This window comes from Phascolarctos cinereus, unplaced genomic scaffold (genome assembly GCF_003287225.1).
Source record: "Phascolarctos cinereus isolate Bilbo 61053 unplaced genomic scaffold, phaCin_HiC Scaffold_9;HRSCAF=440, whole genome shotgun sequence".
Classification (NCBI taxonomy): Eukaryota; Metazoa; Chordata; class Mammalia; order Diprotodontia; family Phascolarctidae; genus Phascolarctos; species Phascolarctos cinereus.
In genome coordinates this window covers 17,736,662-17,758,073 of record NW_027556402.1, presented here as the reverse complement: position 1 = coordinate 17,758,073, position 21,412 = coordinate 17,736,662, and the positions used below count along the sequence as shown (strand labels likewise).

Below are 21,412 nucleotides of genomic sequence, written 5' to 3'. Positions count from 1 at the left end.
TTATAGAATGGGCATAGGAACTGGACTGATAAAGATTTCAGATTTTATATGTGTGTGTGTATTACCAACTAGTTAATTATCATCAATAAACCAATTAATTCACAAGCATTTATGGAATGCATATAATGTGTCCCCCCCTTTAGAGGGAGAGAAGGAAAGGAAATAAGCATTTGTTAAGGACCTGGAATGTGCCACTTTACAGATATGATCTTTTGACCCTCACAACAACCTTGGGAGGGTAGGTGTTATTATTATCCCCATACTACCGTTTAGGAAACTGAAACAGACAGGAGTAAGTAGCTCACTCAGAGTAACACAACTCGTAACTGAGACCAGATTTGAACTTAGTTCTCCCTTATTCCAGAGGAAGCGATATGATGCAGTGCATAGAACACTGGCCCTGGATTCAGGAAGAACTGAGTTGGAATCTGGCCTCAGACACTTATTAGCTGTATGACCCTAGGCAAGTCACTTAATTCTGTTTTTCCTAAGTTTCCTCATCTGTCACACCAGCTGGAGAAGGAAATGGCAAACCACTCCATTATCGTTGCTATGAAAACCCCAAATGGGGTCAAGAAGAGTCAGACCTGACCGAAAACAACTGAGTGAAAAATGAAGGGAATGATTCTAGTCTAAGAAATTGGACAGTCATTAGAGTAACCAGAGCTCCTACACAATGTGGCAACCAAAGCTAATGCTTTCAGCATGCAATCAGTGAAGAATCCACTCTTTGCTATCCAGAACCCTGAGCTAGATACTTACATGGCCTTAAAAGTCCGTTCTCCAAACTTCCTCAGGACACCACATATGTGTTGGCTCACTGAACTGCTTTCTCTTAATTCTTTTGTGACCGGTGCTGCCTGGATCCAAAAGAAACGGGACAACAAAAGAACATACTTTCAAGGACAAGAATAATGAGCAAACGAGAAGTCACATTTTAAAATATGGAATGTCTATGGAGAAAAATAACCAGTGTGTCCTTTTTGTAAGTTACTTTTTAAATTAAAATACCAATGTTATAGGAATATAGCATGGTACAGTGGGGAGAATTAAGTGGCTCGGTGGACACTCAAGAAGCTCCAAGTTCAAATCCAGCCTCAGATATTTACTGGCTCTGTGACCCTGGTCACTTAACCTTGGTTTGCCTCAGTTTCCTCCTTCTTAAAATGGGTATACTAATACCACCTCCCTCACAGGGTTGTTGTAAGGATCAAATGAGATAATATTTGTAAAGTGCTTTGCAGATCTCAGAGTGATATGTAAAACTAGTCCCACTCTACCCCATTCACAAGGAAGTGCTGGCTCTGGAATAAGGTGACATTGACTCAGATCCCTCTAGGCATCGGTTTACTCCCCGATAAAGACTCAGGGTTGGATCAGATGCTCTCTAAGGTTCTGTCTAGCTCTGAATTGCAATAATAAACTGAGCGCTTATAAGTTCATACTGTTTTTTTGTTGTTCAGTCAAGTCCAACTCTTTGTGACCGGCAAAGATACTGGAGTGGTTCGCTGTTTCCTTCTCCAGCTCATTTTACAGATAAAGAAACTGAGGCAAACAGGGTGAAGTGATTTGCCCAGGGCCACACAGCTATTAAATGTCTGAGGCTGAATTTGAACCCAGAAAGATGAGTGCTCCTGACTCCAACCACTGCACCACCTAGCTGCACCTTAAAAGCTAATGACCTAAACTAAAAATCCACTATAGAATGGTCATGAGGATAAGATTCATCCTTTAAGAAGCATTTCTGATTCATGACACATACCCCTAATGGGTTAATTGTCATCAACCACCCAATCAGAAAGTATTTTGACTAAACCCTATGTTTTCTTTCAGGCCCAATCTGTCTCATTTTGACGGACTATCCATGCTCTGGCAACAACTCTCCCTTCTGCATCAGACCCTTCTCATCTGTTCTCCCTACTGTCTCAGTTCCAGAGCTGATTGCTATTTTCTTGTTTTTGATCTCAGAGATGGAAGATCACTCAGGCCCATCTGAGCAAGAGCCCGGCCTTCCCAATCTAACACTTGAGCTGCCCTGGAGCATGAGCCCAGCAGCCCCAGGAAGAGCTGGGAGTGACCATGCACAGAATGCTGGCAGTACCCTCTTAAAAGATCATTACACTCTCCCTGCACCCCTCTGCCATGGCCCGAAGAGGACTGTAGCAACATGAGAGAACCAGTTCTGAGAACATGCCTGATTTTATCCCTGCTCTGCCCATTGCCAAGTCTCCTTTGGAGGTGTCATTCAATCAATCACTAAATATTTATCAAGGTCCTATCAACAGTGAGAAAAATCTTGCCCTCAATGAGTTTACATCCTAACAACAATACAGTGATCATAACTAGCATGTATATGGTGCTTAAAGTTTTGTAAAATGATTTTTATATTTTATCTCATTTGACCTTTATAATAGCCCTCTGAGATCTGTGCTCTTATTCTCCCCATTCTAGAGATGAGAAAATAAAGTTACAGCTAATAAAAAAAATATGCAAAATAAATACATAGTGGTGGAGGGGGAAGAGGGGAAAGGGAAGGACCAACGACTGAAAAGAATTTGAAAAAGCCTATTGAAATAAAGAAATGGGACTTGACTGAGCCTTGAAGGAAACTCGCATTTCCAAGATGGAGGTGATAAGAAGGCAGAATAGCCATGGCATGGGAGCTAGCCTATGCAAAGGCACGAAGAATAGAGAAGTAGAATGCCACGGACAGTTTTGGATGGAATAACTAGAGGAGGAGAAATAAAGTGTGACCCGCCTGAAAGGAGACGGAACCAAATTGTGAAGGGCTCTTAATGACAATCAGCGAAGTTTGGACTTTTTCCTGAAGACAGTGGAAGTCACTGAATCTTCTTGAGGAGGGGAGTGGCGCGGTAACACCTGTGCTTTATGAATATCAATTTGGCAGAGGCTTGGAGACAGGAAGGAGACGAGAGAGGAAGACCGATTAGAAGACAAGGTTAAGTGAGGGATGGTAAGGGCTGAGGGGAAAAGAGAGTGTGAGTGGAGGGGACAGATAATAGAAGATACTGAGGAGGAGGGATTGACAAAACTCGCCAGCTGATTGACTGTAGTGAGAGTGAAGACTTGAGGACGATTCTTCGTTGGGAACCTGAGTGACTGGAAGAATGGTGATGTCCTCAACAAAGATAGGTACATTAGGAGCAGCAATGAGTTTAGGAGAAATGATCCCGAATCCTGTTTTGGATATGTTGAGATTAAATTGTCTACCAGGTATTCAAGTGGACATGTCCAGCAGAGAGTCGGTGGAGCTGGACTGTTGCTCAGGAGAGAGATGAGGGCTGGGTATATAGATCTTGGATTCATCTGCACAGAGGTGATAATTGAACCCTTGGAAGCTGATGAAATCACAGAGAGAGAGACTAGAGGAAAAGGAGAATAGAGGACCCAGCAAAGCCATGGGCTACATAGAAGAGAGTCAGACAAGAATTCTCCTGAATCTCCAAACTGACCAAGAAAATTAGGTCTGACAAGCAGAAAGTGAACCATAAAAGAGAAGTTTTACAAAAAAAAAAACAGGAAGAAAATAATAATGGTTAAGTACTACAGAAAAGTTAAGAAGGAAGATTAAGAAAATGCCATAGGATTGAGCAGTAAAGATCCAAGCTGATTTTAGAAAGAAGAGATTCAGTCAAGTGATAGGGGACAGAATCAAGACTGCAATGAATTGAGAAGAGAGTGGGAGGGAATAAAGTGGAGGCAACAGGTGTAGACAGATTTTTCAAGTTTACTTGTGAAGGCAAGAGTAGTCAAGCAAAGGGTTTTTTTTTAAAGTTTGGAAAGATCTGGGCATGTCTATGGGCAGCAGAGGAGCCAATGGATAATAAAAGGTTAAAAATTGGGGATAGATATGGGATAATAGAAGGGACAAGTTCTTGGAAGAAATGAAAGAATATGGCAGGGAGATCAGAAGTAGATAGGCTACTACTGGCAACTTTACCCTCTGAGACTGGAGCAAAGCAAGAAAGAATTAGGGGGAGGGGGGCAGGGATGCTTAGATAATTCAAAACATGGAACTACAAAATAGAAAGTTATTGGGATGGTTTCAGATTTTTTTTTCAATGAAGTATAAGGGAGGGAAGGACCAAGAATAGAGAGAGGTGGTGTGGGTGACCTGAGAAAAGAGAAGGTTTGGAACAGCAGTTGAGATGTGCTATAGAGCAATAGTCAGGGAATAGGAAATACACTGATGTTCAACCTTAAGGGTCCAACTGAGACTGGATAATGGAGAATTGCGGTGGTCTGACTTGGATGATTTTTTTTCCAACTGTGTTTGGCTGCAGGGAAGCAGAGGTCAAGAAGGTGAATGGTGGAAACAAGACAGAGTTGGTGTTCGAAAGGAATGAGCAGTGGTAGGACAAAGAGATGAGGAATCCAAGGGTTAAGGACAGTATACAATTGAACTGGTTAACCAACGGTTCAAGACTTTGGAAGGAAGAAAGTTGCCCAGAGTAGAAATGATTAGAGGTTGCAGTGACAACAGGTTTAGAAGGAGTGAAACAAAGGGAAAGCGGAAAGCAGAAAATCTTTGGGGAATTTTTTTTTCAGCCATTCAATGCTGAAAGCACTAACCTGTACAAGCCCTCCCTGTTCCTGGTCCTTCTCTGGCTCTCAGCCCTGGAACTTACTTCATACTTCACTTAAAAAGTCTGAAGCCACTCCAATGTCAGCTCCTTCTACTCTCCAGTTCCATACTTTGAATCACTGAAGCAAAATCCCTCCCCCATATTTTCCTGCTTTGCCTCAGGCTCAGAGGATGAGGTTGTCAATGGCAGCACATCCATTTGTGGCCTCCTCATCTCCTACTTCCATCTTTTTGTCCCTATTATCTTCTGTGTGTGTGTGTGTGTGTCTCCTCTTTGTGTGTGTGTCTCTCTCTCTGTGTCTCTCCTCTTTGTGTCTCTCTCTTCCTCCCTCCCTCTCTCTATCCCACCCTCTGTCTGTCTATCTCTCTCCTTCTTTCCCTAAATCTTCTTTTCCATCTCCTTCACCCTCTCCTCTCAGGCTTCATTTCCCTTCTTTCCCCTTTCTTACTTTTCCCTTCCATTTTCTCTAATTTCTCAAACTCTCTCAGAGCCTTTTAGTAAAAAAAAAAAAGTCTGGATGCTAGAACAAGCATGACTCCTAGAAAGGTATTGATGATTCAAAAGGAGTGTTCTCATTTTATCTTTAAACTTCTCTTTGATAAGTATCAAGCCAGGGGCATTCATCAACCACAATTTCAAGTCATGTAGACACAACAAAGTCATACCTTGTTATGGAAGCATTCAACTACATTTTCAACTTGGCAACAATTGGCGATTATCTTGTCATATCGGGAGGCCAAAGAAAGGATTGTGGGTGCATAGAGGAATGGGTGCCTTCTGGAAATTTCATAGATATATCTGTAATCAAGCACACATGGCAACAAGATTAACAATCACATATGAAAAGGGAAGATGAATTCAGTCAATTCTGGGATTTGTTTTAAAGATTCTGATCCAGAAATATAGAGAATTTCAACTTTAATGCCTATCACGGAGCAAGGGAAGAAGCAAGCTTATTTTCTCTCTAGATCCCACTGGAAAGTTTATGTTCCCTGATTTTTTTAATGAAAGCACAGTAACTCAAAAATTCACATGATGTTTCTTATTCATTAAATAAATATTAAACGTCTATTCGTGTTATACTCTGCTATACTTATAAAGTTCACAATCTAGTGTGAAGAGGGGGAAATAAGACACTAATATAGAAGATAACTATAATACATAATGGGCAGCTAAGTGGTATAGTAGGTAGAGCGCCTAGGCTAGAGTCAGGAAGATCTGAGTTCAAATCCTGCCTCAAACACTTACTAGCTGTGTAACCCTGGGCAAGTCACTTAGCTCCTATTTGCCTCAGTTCTGTATCTGTAAAATGGGGACACACTGGAGAAAGAAATAGCAAACCACTCCAGCATATTTTCCAAGAAAATCCCATGGACTCTGTCCATGGGGTTACATAGACTCAGACATGAGTTCATTCATCACTCATGACTGAACAACAACAACAAATAATAATAATAATGCATAAGAGTAGCCAACTAGTAAAATAGAGAAGTGTAAAATTAAGTTCTGTGAGCCCTGCGTGGGAAAGATGATTATCACTAACTACATCCCTCTCTAGGAAGGCTTTGGAACAAAGAATCAGAAATCAAGGATATGCTTCATGGTTCACGAAGTTCAGGCTTCTGATAAAGAAATAAAGAGTTGAATTGGCATATTCGGTACAGAACATGACGATCTAGCCTGTCCAGAGATAGAGCTCTGAAGGGTGGAGAGGCAGGCATAAATACAAAGCGTAGGCTGGGGGAGATTCATCCCCTGGAATGCTAACACCAAGAATTCTTAACCTGTGTCTGGTAAACTGGTTTTATGGATTTTTTTTCATTCCTAAATATTTTGATAACAATTTCAATGTAATTTGCTTCCTTTATTACCCTGCATATCTTATTTTATACATTTAAAAGTAATTCTAAGAAGAAGTCTGTAGGCTTTACCAGATTACAAAAAAAAAAAAAGGTAAAGAATCCCTGACTTACACTGAAGCCAGGAAAGAGCTACAGTGAGAAGGAGTTTATAGACTGGGAGCTCCTTGGGATGAAGGACTGGCTTCCTTTTCTTCTTGGATTTCCAACCCTCAGCACAATGATTTACACATAGTAAGTGCTTAAAAAATGCTTTGTTCATTCATAGCATAGGACCTTCTTCTAGGCAATCTGAGCATGCCAGACAGCATCAAGGACAATAGTACATGGGTAATTTGGTGTCCAGAGAAGATCAGTCTTGGTGGTAGTGGGAAAGCATTGGGTGAAAGGGAGAATTAGACAAAACTGAGTGACAAAGAAAGTCTCAAAAGGGGCTTCTGCTATCTCATAGTGTGTGGTCTCTGGCAGGAGGAGATGTCCACAGTTATCTATATCAATTAAGTTCTTGGTTTATGCTGCTCAAGCCCCCAGCTACAATGGGACTGGGGAACCAAGCCATGTTATAGCTATGACCCAGCCTGCCGGTACTTGTCTGAATACACTAGGCATTCTTAACACAAATTGGTAGTTGGTCTTGTATTCGGGCCCACCACAGAGGAGTTCCAGCCTACCTTTTTAATTTTCATCTGTCACTGTTCCCCTTCATGATTCAATACTACTGTCCAACTGGACCATTTGCCATTCACCATCCATGTCCAGTTCACCTTCAACTCACACTGATCCCTTTGCCCAGAATGGCATTCCTCTACCTAACATGACATGACCCCCTATGCCCACGAAGCCCAGCCTGCTGAATTCCTATCATCCCCTTCTAGGCTTGGCTCCAAAGTTCTCCAGGAAGGTCTGTCTCTCTCCTCATCTCTACTTTTTAGAAGCCCTCGCTCCCTTGAGGCTTACCTCAAGTATCATCTCTGATTTCATGCCTTCCTTATCTCCCCTCTCCGTTCCTAAATACATACTTTTGTTATTGTTCAGTCATTTCAGTTTTGTCTGACCCTTCATGAACCCATTTTGGAGTTATCTTGGCAAAGATACTGTAGTGGTTTGGCATTTCCTTCTCTAGCTCATTTTTACAGATGAGGAACTGAGGCAAACAGGGTTAAATAATGTGTCCAGGTTACACAGCTAAGAAGCATCTGAGGCTGGATTTGAAACTCAGAAAGATGGGTCTTCCTGATTTCAAGCCCAGTGTTCTATCCATTATGCTACCTAGCTGTCCTATATGTGTATGTGTGTGTGTGTATATATGTACACACACATACGTATATATACACACACATATATATATATCACTCACATGTGTATAAATATGTATGTTTATATATATATTTATATTTGTATATATATATATATATATATATATATATATATATACATATATATATTTGCATATATAGTGTCTTTAGCTATCACAGTACATGCTGCTTATCCCCTTGCTCCCCTCACTTAGAATTCAAGCCCCTTGAGGGCAGGAACTGGTTTTTATTTTTCTTTCTGTCTCCAGTACCTAACAGTGCCTAGCCCATCCTATCAAAGGCACAATAATAAATGTCTATCAAATTGACTACAGTGAAATCAAAGGCCTCCAACCACGAGCAACCTCTTTTCCTCTGAATTCCCTGGCACAGCTCACCTCTTAAATTTAGCATGATGGTTATTGGAACCCATTTTTATCTTCTCCATTAGTGTATAAGGACAAAGAGCCTGACCTAGTATTTTTTGCATCCATTAATGATAATGTCTCACCTCCTATAGTGCCTTGTATGTAGATTATCAGTAAACATTTGTTGAATGAATAAATTTAATAAAGTGCCATTTCTTCACCTGCACCCAGAAACCTTTCCTGATACACCTTACTTCTAATGCCTTCCCTCTGTTGAATATCTCCAATTTATGATATGTGTATACATGTTGTTTGTACTAATTTGTTTGCATGTTGTCTCACCCATTAGACTCTGGGCTCCTTGAGAACAAAGAATTTTTTTGGCCTTTTTTGGTCAGTTCTTAGCACAGTGCCTGAAATACAATAGGTGTTTAATAAATGCTTTTTGACAGACTGACATTTCACTGGCTCCAGAAGGCTAATTTAATACTATTACATCTCCAGCACTTCATTTATTTATATTTTATATTTATTATATGTTATATTATATTTTATTATTTAGTATTATGTTATTGTTTATATATAATTTACAAATTATATTTTTTCCTTTTATGGGCAATTTTGTGAACACAAAGCTGATCCATGATTCAATCCTTAAGGAGGTTTCCTTTATTATCCCTAGCACCTCAGATAGCACCTGGCATAGAGTAGGCTTTTTATAAACACTTATTGATTGCCTGAATTCTTTTTATGGCATCTTAGTATGTGGTGCCTAAAAGCAAGAGAAGAAAATGGACAATGGCCATTTTAGCTCACTTTTACATAAACTTTGTAACTTGCAAGGACTTTCTTCACTTGAGCCTCACACCAACACTGAGGCACTGACCTGCTAGCTCTTCTTCACATAAGACACTCCATCTCTCAGTTCTGGGATTTTCCCTGGCTGTCTGTGATGCCAGCATATCGGTCCCTCCTCATTCTACCTCCTGGATTCCCCAGCCTCCTTCAAATCTCAGCAAAAACTTCACATTCTGCAAGATGTTTTTTCCCAGTCCTCCTTAATCTTAATGCTTTCCCTCTGACATTATCTCCAATTTATCCTATGACTTGTTTGTACACGGTTGTTTGCATGCTGTCTCCCCCACTAGACTGTAAGCTTCCTGAGAAATGGGAATGGGTTTTTCTTTTATTTTGATTTGGCTTTTGCTTTAACTTTCTCTGTATTCTCAGTGGTTAGTGTGGTGCTGGGAACATAGTAACTGACTGTTGACTTGACTTGATTTATCGCCATTTAGAAATGAGGGGACTGAGCCTCAGAGAGGTCACCTAACTTACCCAGAGTCACTTTGCAAATAAATGAGCAAAGCCTAAAGAGAATCACATCTTCTCAGCTCCAAAGCAAATTGCCCCTCTAAGGAAATAGCCCTCCCTAATGTTTTTACATCTTGTATATTATGCAGAGGCTGGTAAAACAAAGAACCATCATAATATTCTATAGTGTGAGATGACAGCCTCACTGCTGACTTCACTTTGCGCAAGCATGCAATAATTTGGAATGAGTCCTACACGCTAAGCACAGCATTTTGTTATACTTTTCCAGAGAACTCATCAGCATCTCTGTAAGTGAGCAAACCTGGCTTCTCACCTGTTCATGAAAGTCACTGGGTTCTCTTGATGTGCTTTGCAGCTCTGGATAGGTTCTGGAATTTGGAATTCTGGGATGGATGCTGCATTGCCCCTCCTTTTGTGAGCCAGCAAACATTCTAATCTGTCACTTCCGGCTTTGCTGCAGCAGCCAGCAAGCCCATGCTTTTCAGAGATGTCTTTATCATGACAAATTTCTTCCAAGAATGCAGGTAGCTTATACAATTAAAAGGGGAGGGAGAGATGGGGAGAGAAGCATCTTCAAGTGGATATTCTACAAAGCTCATTAAAAACATACAATACCGCCTGCCACCCCCCTCCCTACCTCCACCCCCAACCAAATGAGACAGGGAAAATATCAAGGTAAAAAAAAAAAGGAGTTGTGGGCATTCCAATCTGTTGGTTTCCTCTCTACCTGTTTAGACACAGGTGTGGCTGAGTTCAGGGAGCCCAGGTGAGGAGGCTGGGGGCGGGGCAGTTATGGGGGTGGGGGATGCTTAATTGGTCTGTAACCACCCCTTCAGTGCTGCTGCTCCCTCTGCTCCTGAGCCAGCTGGTAGCTGGGGACTTCAGAGTGATGCCTGTGGCCCCCTGCATACAGCATTCCATACACTCGTAGCCAGTTCCTTTCAAATGTGAAAGAGCTGCAACCAAAGATGGTAGGAGCAGCAGGGAGTTAGAAATAGTAAACAACTTTTGTCAAAAGAAGTGAGAGGGGGAAGGGAAGGACAATTGTGATTGACTTTGAAAAGATATGTGATGTATAATGGGTATTGCTTGCCTTCGCCATGGGTGGGGGAGGGGCTGTAGAGAGGGAAAGAATTTGGAAATAAAATTTTTTAAAAGCATGTTAAAAATTGATCAAAAAAGAAAAAAGGATGTGACTATCTCCCTCCTTTCTTTGCAGAGATTGGGGACTATGGGCATGGAATATTGTGTATACTCTCAGACACCCTAGATCTGGGGTGGGGAAGCTTCACAGTTTAGATTCAGTCAGAGGGCCACACTTGAGGACCTTAGAGGGCTACCCATGGCCTGGGGCCCACAGGTTCCCCTCCCCTGACATAGATCTAATGGTTGGTTTTGCTGAACTGTTTTTTTTCCTTCTCTTTCTTTTTTCTGTTTATTACCAAGTATGGTTCATTTGGTAGAAGGAAGGTATATCTGGAAAAGAAAGTGTTGTAAAAAATGAGACATCAATAATATTTTTTAAAGATAATGTTACTCCAGAAAAAAAGATAGAGAGAGATGGGTAATGAAGCTTTAGTCACCCCAAAAGCTATGATTCAAAGGGCATTTAGTTCCGAAAATAGTTCTGAACCTGAATATGTAGATAGGACAACTAGAGAGCACCAAAGTCATAGAATCATAGGATGAAAAGTACCTTTGAGCTCATCTAGGTCACCCTCTTCATTTTGCCTATGTGGAAACTGAGGCACAGAGAAGGAATGAGATTTTGCAAGTGCACTTAGAAAAGCAACTGGAAGAAGCAGGATATGAAACCATGACTCACTTCCATCTTGTGTCACAGTCTTACAAATGCCTAGTAATATCACCCCAAAAGGCAACTTGATCAAAAACATCTTGACTTCTGATTAAAAAAAAGACTAAAGACTTTTGACTAGACTTGAGACTAAGGAGGTGGGGGGGGGAAATTAATATAGAAAAGAAATAGAAAGCAGCTCTTTTCTTGTTACGAACAAAGGAGGTATTTGGAATTCTTTACCTACTTTATGCAGCAGAAAGACACTGTGAGTCATACCTACCTGTTTTTCTAAACAGTCTTTGGGCTTCTCAGCCACAAGTTTCTTGAAATCAGCTAAGAAATCTTTGACCAGCTTGCCTATTTCCTGGTAAGTGGCTTCTGGAATAAACTGGGCAAAAAATATGGTGGCACTGAAATTAAAAAAAAAAATCAAAGAGATGAAAGAATAAAGCTTCTGTTTTCTCAAGATGCCTGACTTTCTAATGACTAGGTGATTTCTAACGTCTCAGGTGAATGAGGATCTCTAGGCCTCCAAACAAAACTTCAGAAACCTCACTGCCCTTGCCCCCAATGAGCCTTTTGCTAAAATACAACAGAGCACATAAAAAAGATTGGTTTCTCTTTTGTGCCCTATTTGCCAGCCTTCTGCCTTTGACTCAGTTGGCCCCTGAAATTGGCCCCTAGGCAAAAATGAACAGGACCAAATTCAGCCCTCCAGAAGAGTGCCTTGTTCAATGCCAGGTAGACTTCCTAGTTCAAATGTAGAGCATTAATTGCCTTAAGAAAAGTTCTAGAGAACATAGGAGATAATTAGGATGTCCTGTCCCCACCCTCCCCTACCCTCACAGCTCACACCTTCCTGAAATGAGGCCAGCAACCGAAAGAGTAATTTATAGTCCCAAGTAACAGGAAATGCATCTCATTTCCTTTGAAAATTACTTCTGAAATTTTAAATGTCTATAAAGAGAGAATGTGGCTGTTGTCATCCAATTGAATCAGGTGCCAAAAACCCTTAATTATTCACCTAGTAAGTCACAGTTGATTAGACACTCAGTGGTCCTGAATTTTTAAAATTAAATTGGACTCATCTATAAAACAAAAAATTGAATGGCATTTAACTGACTACAAGGGTCATTTGGCCTATTCAAGGGTGCCTTGAACTTGAGTTTCAAGAAGTCTTGCATCTGTCATCTGAAGCAAGAAATGACAAGTGACCCTTTATGTGACCATTTCATTTGACATTCAGGGCTAAAATCTTATGAAACTCTATAGTTAGGCACCGATGTTTTGCAAACCAATCAAACTATAAAGGATATCTCAAAAGTCTCAGTCTGATTTTAAGTCTTAAGGGACATCAAGTAACATAACATACTAAGCTTAAGGAAATTTAAACTGCACCAAGAATTTTGGGACATCCTATGTATTGGTAATTCACAGATATATTGCATTTAAAGTAATATGAACAAAACTCACATGTCAATCAAATTTCCTTCAGTTGTGCATTGGGGAGAATTTGGGGTTGAAGCTAGAAAACAAGATTTATTTGAAATTGTGAAAAATGGCATTTTAGACATCACACTGCAACTGAGAAAACAATGTTAATTATAGACAAATGGGCATGAACAAATGTGGATAAAATGTTAGAGCTCACCCAGTCTAAACCCTCTCATTTTGTAAATGGGGTAACTAGGGCCTAGAGACATTATAGGATTTGTCCAAAGACACACAGCAAATTAATGGAAGAGCCAGTCTAGAAGTCATGGCCCCAAGGTTCTAGACCACTGCTAAGCTATCCTAATGTCCACACAGAATGGATACTCAATTTGAGGTGCCTTTTTGGACAGGAGAATTCACAGTTCTTTGAGGAAATGTGAGCACAGATAGAGCTAGAAAGGACCCTGGGCTTCCTCTAGCCCTATGCCTTCATTTAACAGAGGAAGAAACCAAGACCCAAAGAGGTTCTTACTTGACTAATGTAGTTAACAAGGCAGACGTAAGAGCACTGACTGTGGAGTAAAAAGAGCTGGGTTCAAATCCCACCTTGGTCACTTACTACTTGAGGGACCCTGGTGAAGACCTTTGGCCTCAGTTTCCTCATCTGTAAGATGTTAGAGATCAGAGTGGTTCTAACCATACCTAGATCTATTACCCTGTGAATAGCTAGTGAGTAACAGAGCTGAGATCCACTCTACACAGCTTTTTCTACCAGGGGCAAATCCTACTAATGCTACCCTTACCCAGTTTATCTTTAAGATCCATAGGAAACAGAGGAATAGGACAATGGTGTTGGCTAGGCTGCATTTCCCTAGTTGCCTTCTTTCTTTCTTTTTGTCCTTCTTTCTAGTTTTCCCTTCTTCCCTATTCTCATTGTGTTCTCTCCTCCCCTCCCCACCCCCACACACTTAGTTTTAACTCTTGATTTGCCTATATTTAGCTAGAGAATTTCATCTGCCACTAAGGAATTTATTTAGGTAGGAGCAGGGAGAAAAAGGGGGGGAAAGAAATTTACATGACAACTTTATTATATATTTAAAATGAATAACAGATTGTATACAATAGATTTGTAGTTTCATGTGCAATCATCTTTTTTATTATACTATGTTACGGAAATGCTTATTTTATTCTATAAATTTAAAGTAAAATACTTAAAATTGAAAAATAATAAAATAGAATTCCAAAATTTTCATCCAAAAGAGGACTAGAAAACCTTTTGAGACTCTTTATTGAAGTCATGGTCCCTGGAGGTTTTTTCCCAGCTATGTAAATTAATTTACATGGGGCCAAGGTCACTAGGAGCACTGAAACAGAGATCTGTCAAGGATGGGATAAACTCAAAGTCTGATTGTCCCATAAATTACACCAGTTCCTGACACGAAAGAGGAGACATGTAACAAATGTGCAGGACTGTCCGAGACAACCTCAAAGATCCCTTCCAAGTTTCGGATTCCACAGGTCTATGCAATTTAAGAATTGTTGTTATTGTTGATTGTACTGATCTGAGGGGCCAGTTAACAACAACAGCAAAAAGCTGGAATTTTCTATTGACAACTTTGATGGGCTTCCCAAGGAGATAACATGAGCCTTTCTATGTACCCACTGTACCCTAGGCTTTGGGGATACAAAGAATGAAACAATCCCTCCTTCTGAAGAGCTTCTAACAGATGAGTCAATACTTATATATATCAGTGAATTCAGAATTGATATAAAGAGAATAAAGCAAATCAATACAAAGTAGTTAAATCCAAGGGCATTTGGGAGTAAAGGCACTAAAAGTAACTGGAAAAAGTTTCATGTAGAAAGTTGTGCTTGAGCTGGCTCCGGAAGGAAGAGAGGGATTCTATTAAAAGAAAACTATGGGAAAAAACACTGGATCTGGAATCAGAATTTTGAACTGGGTTCAAATTCCACTCCTAACACCTCTAGCCTATGCGACCCTGGGCAAGTCTCAGTTTACTTATCTGTAAAATGAGAGGGTTGGTCTAAACAGCTTCTGAAGTCCCTACCGACTATAGATCCATGAAACTATGTGTTTGAAATAGGATCAACATGAAATCTATAGTGAAACCCAGCTTCGTAATTATCATAAATCATATCCAGAGTTTGGGGTGTTATGAACTTCCAGCATACACAAGGAAAATATTTAGCAGTTCTCCAAGTCCATTCATGTCTGAACGGTTATTTTTTCTGTTATGCTAACACATTTAAATGTCTGCAGTTTGCACACAGGATAAATAGAGTCACAGAACCCTGGAGCTGCCAGTGACCTTAGAGGTTATAGTCACAGTGATAGGAATTCACATTTCTATCTTAATTTAAAGTTTACAAAGGGCTGAAAGAGGTCCTGAAGCTAGTGAACCAAATGGGATAATACGTGTTAAGCACTTCACAAACCTTAAAGCACCATACAAATGCAAGCTATTATTCGCTATTACAGTAACAAAAGTCTCACCAGCCTCATTTTCACAGGTGAAGAAACTCAGAGAGTTTGAATAACTTGGCCATGGTTACCCAGGGAGTTAAGTGGTAGCTTCATAATTAGATCTTCTGACTCAAGGCCAGTGGCCCCTCCATTGATTTTCAGGGATAGGGACTAGACCTCTGATCTCATTGATTTCATTAGTACTCCAGGCTGAGGAAAATCCCTCTACCAATGCAGGTTAGCACCTTCTCTGCCACTTACATTCTTAGAGAGTCACATGGGGCACTGAGAAGTTGAATGATTTTTCCAAGGTCCCACAGCCAATGTGTGTCAGGGCAGAACTTAAACCCAGGTCTATCTGGCTTCAAGACCAGCTCAATATCAACTATATCATATTGCTCTAAATCCCTCTGCTCCTTTTACCATGATGTTTATTCATTTTACAGAGGAGAAAACTGAGACCACAAGCATGTAAAATGCCCAAACTATGTTACTCTTATGTAAAATGCCTTTCTAACTCCAAGAATGGTTTATTACATTTTGGTCATTCTAAACTGAGTAGTAACTGAACCTGTAAGATACCTTAAATTACAATAATCTTTCTTGGGTAATTACGCTTCCTTGAAGCTAATTCTGCTGAAAAAAAATTAATCAAATATACCCCCAAAAATGATGGCTTACCTATCCCCGAGTCACTTGCGTGTAGTATTTTTGATTCAGCCAAACCTACGAGGACCAGCAAGAGAATAGAAGGTTCCCACTTCATGATGTCAATGGCTCCTTCCAGAGGACTTGCTGCTCATGCTGAAAGGCAACCCGAAATCCTTTTATACTCTTCAGAAGTGATGCCTGTTAACCATTAACTATTTGTTAGCCTACACTTCTTTTTTTTTCCTTAGCCTGTTGGTTGAAAATTGGACAATATGACAATAATTAACAGCCTAAATATTATTTGCATGCTATTTTCAAGGACAAAGGCCTCTTCTTGGCAAAAGAAGACCTTGAAAAATCCATTCAATTTTTAGGATATGGACAAATGTTCTTATCACACTGCACAATATTCAAATAGATACTGTTCATTTCTCTCCTCTAAAGGGAATGGCCCTATTCTCAGAAGACCTGACTTGTGCCTAAAGTGCTTAGTAATTCTTTTTTATTTTTTTGCAAAGATACTGAAAAGATAGTATATTGTGTGTTTGGGAGATGCCAGATTGTGAATAAAGTCTGAACAGCAAAATTGCTTTACCTGCTGAAAATTCTTGCCAAGAATCTCATAATACCATTTCATTTGTTCAGCTGGAGAAATGTAAGCAAGTAACATTTAGCATGTTATTATTGGCTAAACACCAAAAAATGTTAGGCGCCCAGTACACATCATTTTGATGTCAAATGAAGTACCCGATTTATCTGCCCCTAATTAATTAGTTGGATTATTCAACTCACAGTTTTTGAATCTACAGAGTTTGTTGAAAAAGAAAATTTACAAGGTGTTTTAAGTAACTAATTTCTATTTTAGAGCAAACAGCTAAGACCTAAATGAGAACTTACTGTCATTTCTTTATATTTAACCTATGGCCCAGAACTGAAGACCACATGTTTACACAAGCAAGGTTCAAACTTGGGGGCCTCTCTAACAAATATCTCTTTGACTCATGCCCCTATACAAACACAAGGTTTCCTTTGGAAACAGCAGATTTTGGTTCATGTCTAAATCTCTTAGGAAAAAAAGGAAAAGGAAAAGAGGGAAGAAAGAAAGGCTACTCAGCTCCAATTTAAACACTCGAAATAACAATAAATCAAATGTAAGAGGCTATGTGGTATAAAAATAGAACCCTGGATTTGAAGCTAAGAAACCTTTGGTTCAAGTCCTGCCTCAGACACTTATTATCTGCGTAACCTTTGTCATGTCGCTTTATCTCTAGTCTTCACTTCTTTTTGACTCTGTTTCCTATCTTATAAATGAGAGGGTTAGACTTAATGGCCTCTAAATTTCCTTTCAACTGACCTGATGAGCAAAATGCAAAAACACAAAGGAATGACATCCAAGCCCATGAAAACTGAAAAACAACCACCCACCATCGTTACATCTAGTAGACCTATCTAGTCTTCTAGAGACCCACTCATATCACTGCATTGATTGAGATTATTCCCCAAAAGAAGAAAGCACCCTGGCTCACTAAAGACTTGATCCCTCTCCCTCTGTCATCCACATTTCCTAGGGACCAGTTACCTCCATACTTATAGTACTACACTGATTGTGATCCTCACCTAACCTGTCTCCTTCCTAAAAGAAGGAAAGTCACTCAGGCTTACTAGTGAGTTAAGCAAATCCCCTTTCCAGGTATTCCCTAACTTCCAAGAGTATAGACCTGTCCAGATTTAAAGTACTACCCTGGCTGAGGGTGCTCTTTTCCATAAGCCCTATATTTCCAGGAAACTAACTAGTCCTCCAGATTTATTTTACAACTTTATCTGTGCTCCAATATCCCTCCACCTTCAATCAGGATTGAAAGAAAGTCTACTCCTCTTTTCTTCTCAGCCTGTAGAGTCTATACAATTCACAATTCCACTAGGACTTGAAATAGCCATGGCATGAGACTGCTCTTTCATATTACGGCTCTATTCCTCAATGCTCCTTGACTCTAGATTCTGTATGGTCCATTAACTCCTTCTTTATTGTCATTCTACAGCTCTTGGCTTGGCTTCATCCCTCTACCACTGCCTCTGGCTACTCATCTCTTAGAATCATGTGATTCATCCTTTCTTTGGAGCTATGTGGTTTCTCATCTGCTGATGCCATGTGTTTTCTCCTCTCCTGGAGAGGCCTTTGAAGAAGCGCATGCTTCTCCTGCAGGGATAGGATATGAGTCAAAGTCTTCCTTCCACTCTTGCCACCTCTTAACTATTGTTGTCTATCCAACTCCTTCTATTAAAAGCCTAGTATGAGAGAGTAGCCCAGATGCTGGAACAATCCATAAATCAGTCATTTATAATGGTTCAAACATGTTATCAATGGTTCAAGCAACGCCCAGGGCAAGGCACACTCACACCTCTCAGGGAGGCATCAAGTCCAGAACAAGGTCTTAAATGTGGTCTGAATGGAGACATTGAAAGCTTTGTGTTAGAAGCCACGATTTTCAGAACCCAGAAGAGAGTAGTCATCCACTTTCTGCTCTGCTTGCCCAGTGATGGTGATTCCTGAAGTTACACCCATGGGAAAATGGCTGCTGCTAGGAGAATGAGGCCTCATGCCCAGACTGGCCAGAAGATCTGAAATTTGGGTTACTGCTCAGACGGTACAGCCTGAGACCAAAGTGAAATGTCTTCAGCAGACTCGCAGATTCCTGAGAGTCCAGTCATGCCCAGACTACAATACTTAGGGTACCCCTTTCCACAAGTTCCTCCTTTTTGAGGATCTAAACAATCCCTGGGAGACTACCTCCTGTGAAAGTATAATAAAGATGATGGATTATAGCTTATTTCAAGTATGCATTAATTTGCATTTATGAATCACCTGGTTTGGGTATTTCTTTAGTGAGGGAGGCAATAAATAATTGCCTTTTACCTAATATTCACTACTTTGTACTTTGAGTAACTTTTCTAGAAGGGACCCTATTTGATCCCTTTTGGGGAAATCCTAGAGATAAGCAAACCTAATATTTAAGAATTTTTTTCCCCTGGATGGGGTGGGAATCAATGAGCATGAGAAAAACATAATAATCTCTCTTTAGGATCAGACGTCCTGAGGACTGAACATGAGTCCAGAGCTCTTGTGGGTAGAAGATTTCCCCCACCCCTGCCTTCATCCATGAGTGACAATAAACTATGATGTGAGATCTTTGTTTGGCAATTGCTGGCCATCATTTACTTTCCTCAACGCAACTGAGGTACTGGATCTCTTTCTGAAATTTTGCCTCTCATTCCTTGCCTACTAACAAAATGCTTTCATCATTTTTAATGAGTTGATCATGAATTTCTGCCAAAGAAAGGTCTTTCCCACTAAAAATTGAATCAAGATGTGTGCACACATCCCTTGAAGCCCACATGTGAAAGCAAGTAGCCTGTTTTCTAAGAAAAATGAAGGATGGTTACTACTCATCTTTTTTGCCCATTTCCAAGAAAATATTGACCAACCAACAGCAGGAGGCCTAGTACACTTTTGGAACAGTTCCCAAATATAAAGCAAAACTTCAAAAGCCATCCTGATGCCTTGAGCTATGGTTTACCTCATGTGTCTGCTGCTCACTAGAAAACCAAAGGCGCCCTATCTTATAATGGCTATTGTACTCTTTGCCTCCTTTTGTTATTCACATTTTACATTCCTGTTCGATCAATCAATGGACAAATGTGTAGACATGGCTCCCAGGCTACTCCTGGGAAAATGCCAGGAAAGAAGTCAGACTCCAGAAATTATAGTGAATGGACTGTGTTTCAGAATTCACCATAAGGAATTTTTCCTGAATTTGACCTTGGAGATTCCTGGGAGAGAAAAGCTAAAAGGAATTGTCCATCTTGCATTCTATGTGGGAGGAAGTATAGCCAGCAGAGTCAAGCATTGCATGTGGTATAGGGATGCCCACTCCCCTGTCTTCTTCCTCCTGCTTCCTAGTGGATTGCTGTTGCAAGACCACGGTAACTGGAACAGAGGGTACATTCACTATACTTCCTGTTCAGTTAGAGGAAGATGAGACAAAAGGAGAAACAGAAGTCTGGCTGTTGGCCAGAGGGAGCCACTGTTCATTTATTCTTTTACCTTCCAACCTTTCACTTTATCATATGTCTTTGTATGTGATTATAAACAAAACAAAGTTGTTGCTTTTTTAATCACCTGCACACTTGTATGTTTAATGCCAACACAGAGAGAGACTTGGGAGGAGGTTTTGAACCTTTTAAAACAAGGCTTTTTAAACTCTTTTGTGTTCTTGATCCCTTGGCAGTCTGGTGAAAGCCAAGGATCCTTTCTCAGAATATTGTTGTTTAATTCATAATTGAAGGAAATGCTCAATTTTAGTTAGAACGTGAAAATAAAGATGCAGCTTATTTCTATTCAAGTTCATGGATCCCCTGAAATATTTCCACATATCCCTTTGGCATCTGTGGACCCCCAGGTTAAAAATTCCTGTTTTAATGAGAAAGAGCTCATCCCTCCTTTGGTGCAAGCTGAAGGACTGGTAGAGAATGACATTCATCTTTTTGTATTTCTGACAAGCAAGAAAGATATATTATGTTCATACCCCTAGGCAAATGTAAGTGGCTCACAAATAAAAGTGCATATAAGCATATATCTTAACTTATTTAACCCTTGACCTAACATAGTTAAGCCTTTGAGGCAAATAATAGCAGGATGAGCTTCATGTGGGGAGAATTTTGAGCTAACCTTTCTTTGTCCAGCCTCATATGGAGCAGCATTGGGGTTTCTTTACTCCAGAGCCCTTTCAAAAAAAGGATTTCTTTAGCTCCTATAACGTGCCAGGAACTAGAGCAAGCACTTTACAAATATTATCTCATTTGATCCTCACAAAAACCCTGGGAGGTAGGTACTACTTTTAGCCCCATTTTACAGAGGAGGAAACTGAGGTGGGCTGTGCTTAAGTGACTTACCCAGTGCCACACAGCTAGTAAGTGTCTGAGGTCAAACTTGAATTCAAGTCTTCCTTACTCCAGATCCAGCACTCTATTCACTGCACCACCTACCTGCCTTCTCCTCATCCTCAACCTCTTCCGCCCTATTTTTTTTCTTTCCTGCCTTTAGAGCAAGAAGTATTAGAGACAGCAATATCTCTTGAGCTTTGAAAGGTCATAAAGATAAGCCACCAGAAATCTGGGAGCCAAAGTCCATGCTGGGATTTTCTGGGAGCCAGACTGTGTGGATTCAAGTCTCAAGAGACCTGCTTTACCCAACCTAGTGATAGCAGCCTACTGCTCTTCCTGGGCTATGGTGCATTTAGAAGTGAATCGGTAGGGCAAATGCAATGTAGGAAGTCTGTTAAATTTGAGACCAAACTCCTCAGGGACTAAGGTAGTAGGGGAGAGATTGTACCCCACCCAGATGTTGGAAGGAAAGGGATGATACTTGTTTATTACTGCCCCATCTTGTTTTTAGCTCTGGGAAGATAATTCATATAAGTATACTGTTACACAACAAGTAATAGCATCTTTTTCTAGGTTTAGGATATTTATATTTAGGTGTGTTCAGAAAAGAAAAATCTATTGCTAGTCTGCATTTGGTTCTGA

General features: G+C 40.3%; 1 protein-coding gene across 1 annotated transcript in view; it reads right to left on the bottom strand.

The window, feature by feature from the left end:
- Window positions 1–16,271, bottom strand: part of AFP (alpha fetoprotein) — a 38,361-nt gene extending 22,090 nt beyond the window's left edge. Inside the window, exons 1-6 of the mRNA XM_020988487.2 lie at window positions 15,860–16,271; window positions 12,733–12,784; window positions 11,540–11,669; window positions 9,775–9,989; window positions 5,273–5,405; window positions 763–860 (exon numbers count right to left, since the gene is read on the bottom strand). Of these exons, the coding sequence (XP_020844146.1) occupies window positions 763–860; window positions 5,273–5,405; window positions 9,775–9,989; window positions 11,540–11,669; window positions 12,733–12,784; window positions 15,860–15,944 (713 nt within the window). The 5' untranslated portion in view covers window positions 15,945–16,271. The remainder of the gene's footprint in view (window positions 1–762; window positions 861–5,272; window positions 5,406–9,774; window positions 9,990–11,539; window positions 11,670–12,732; window positions 12,785–15,859) is intronic.
- Window positions 16,272–21,412: the final 5,141 nt, after the last annotated feature.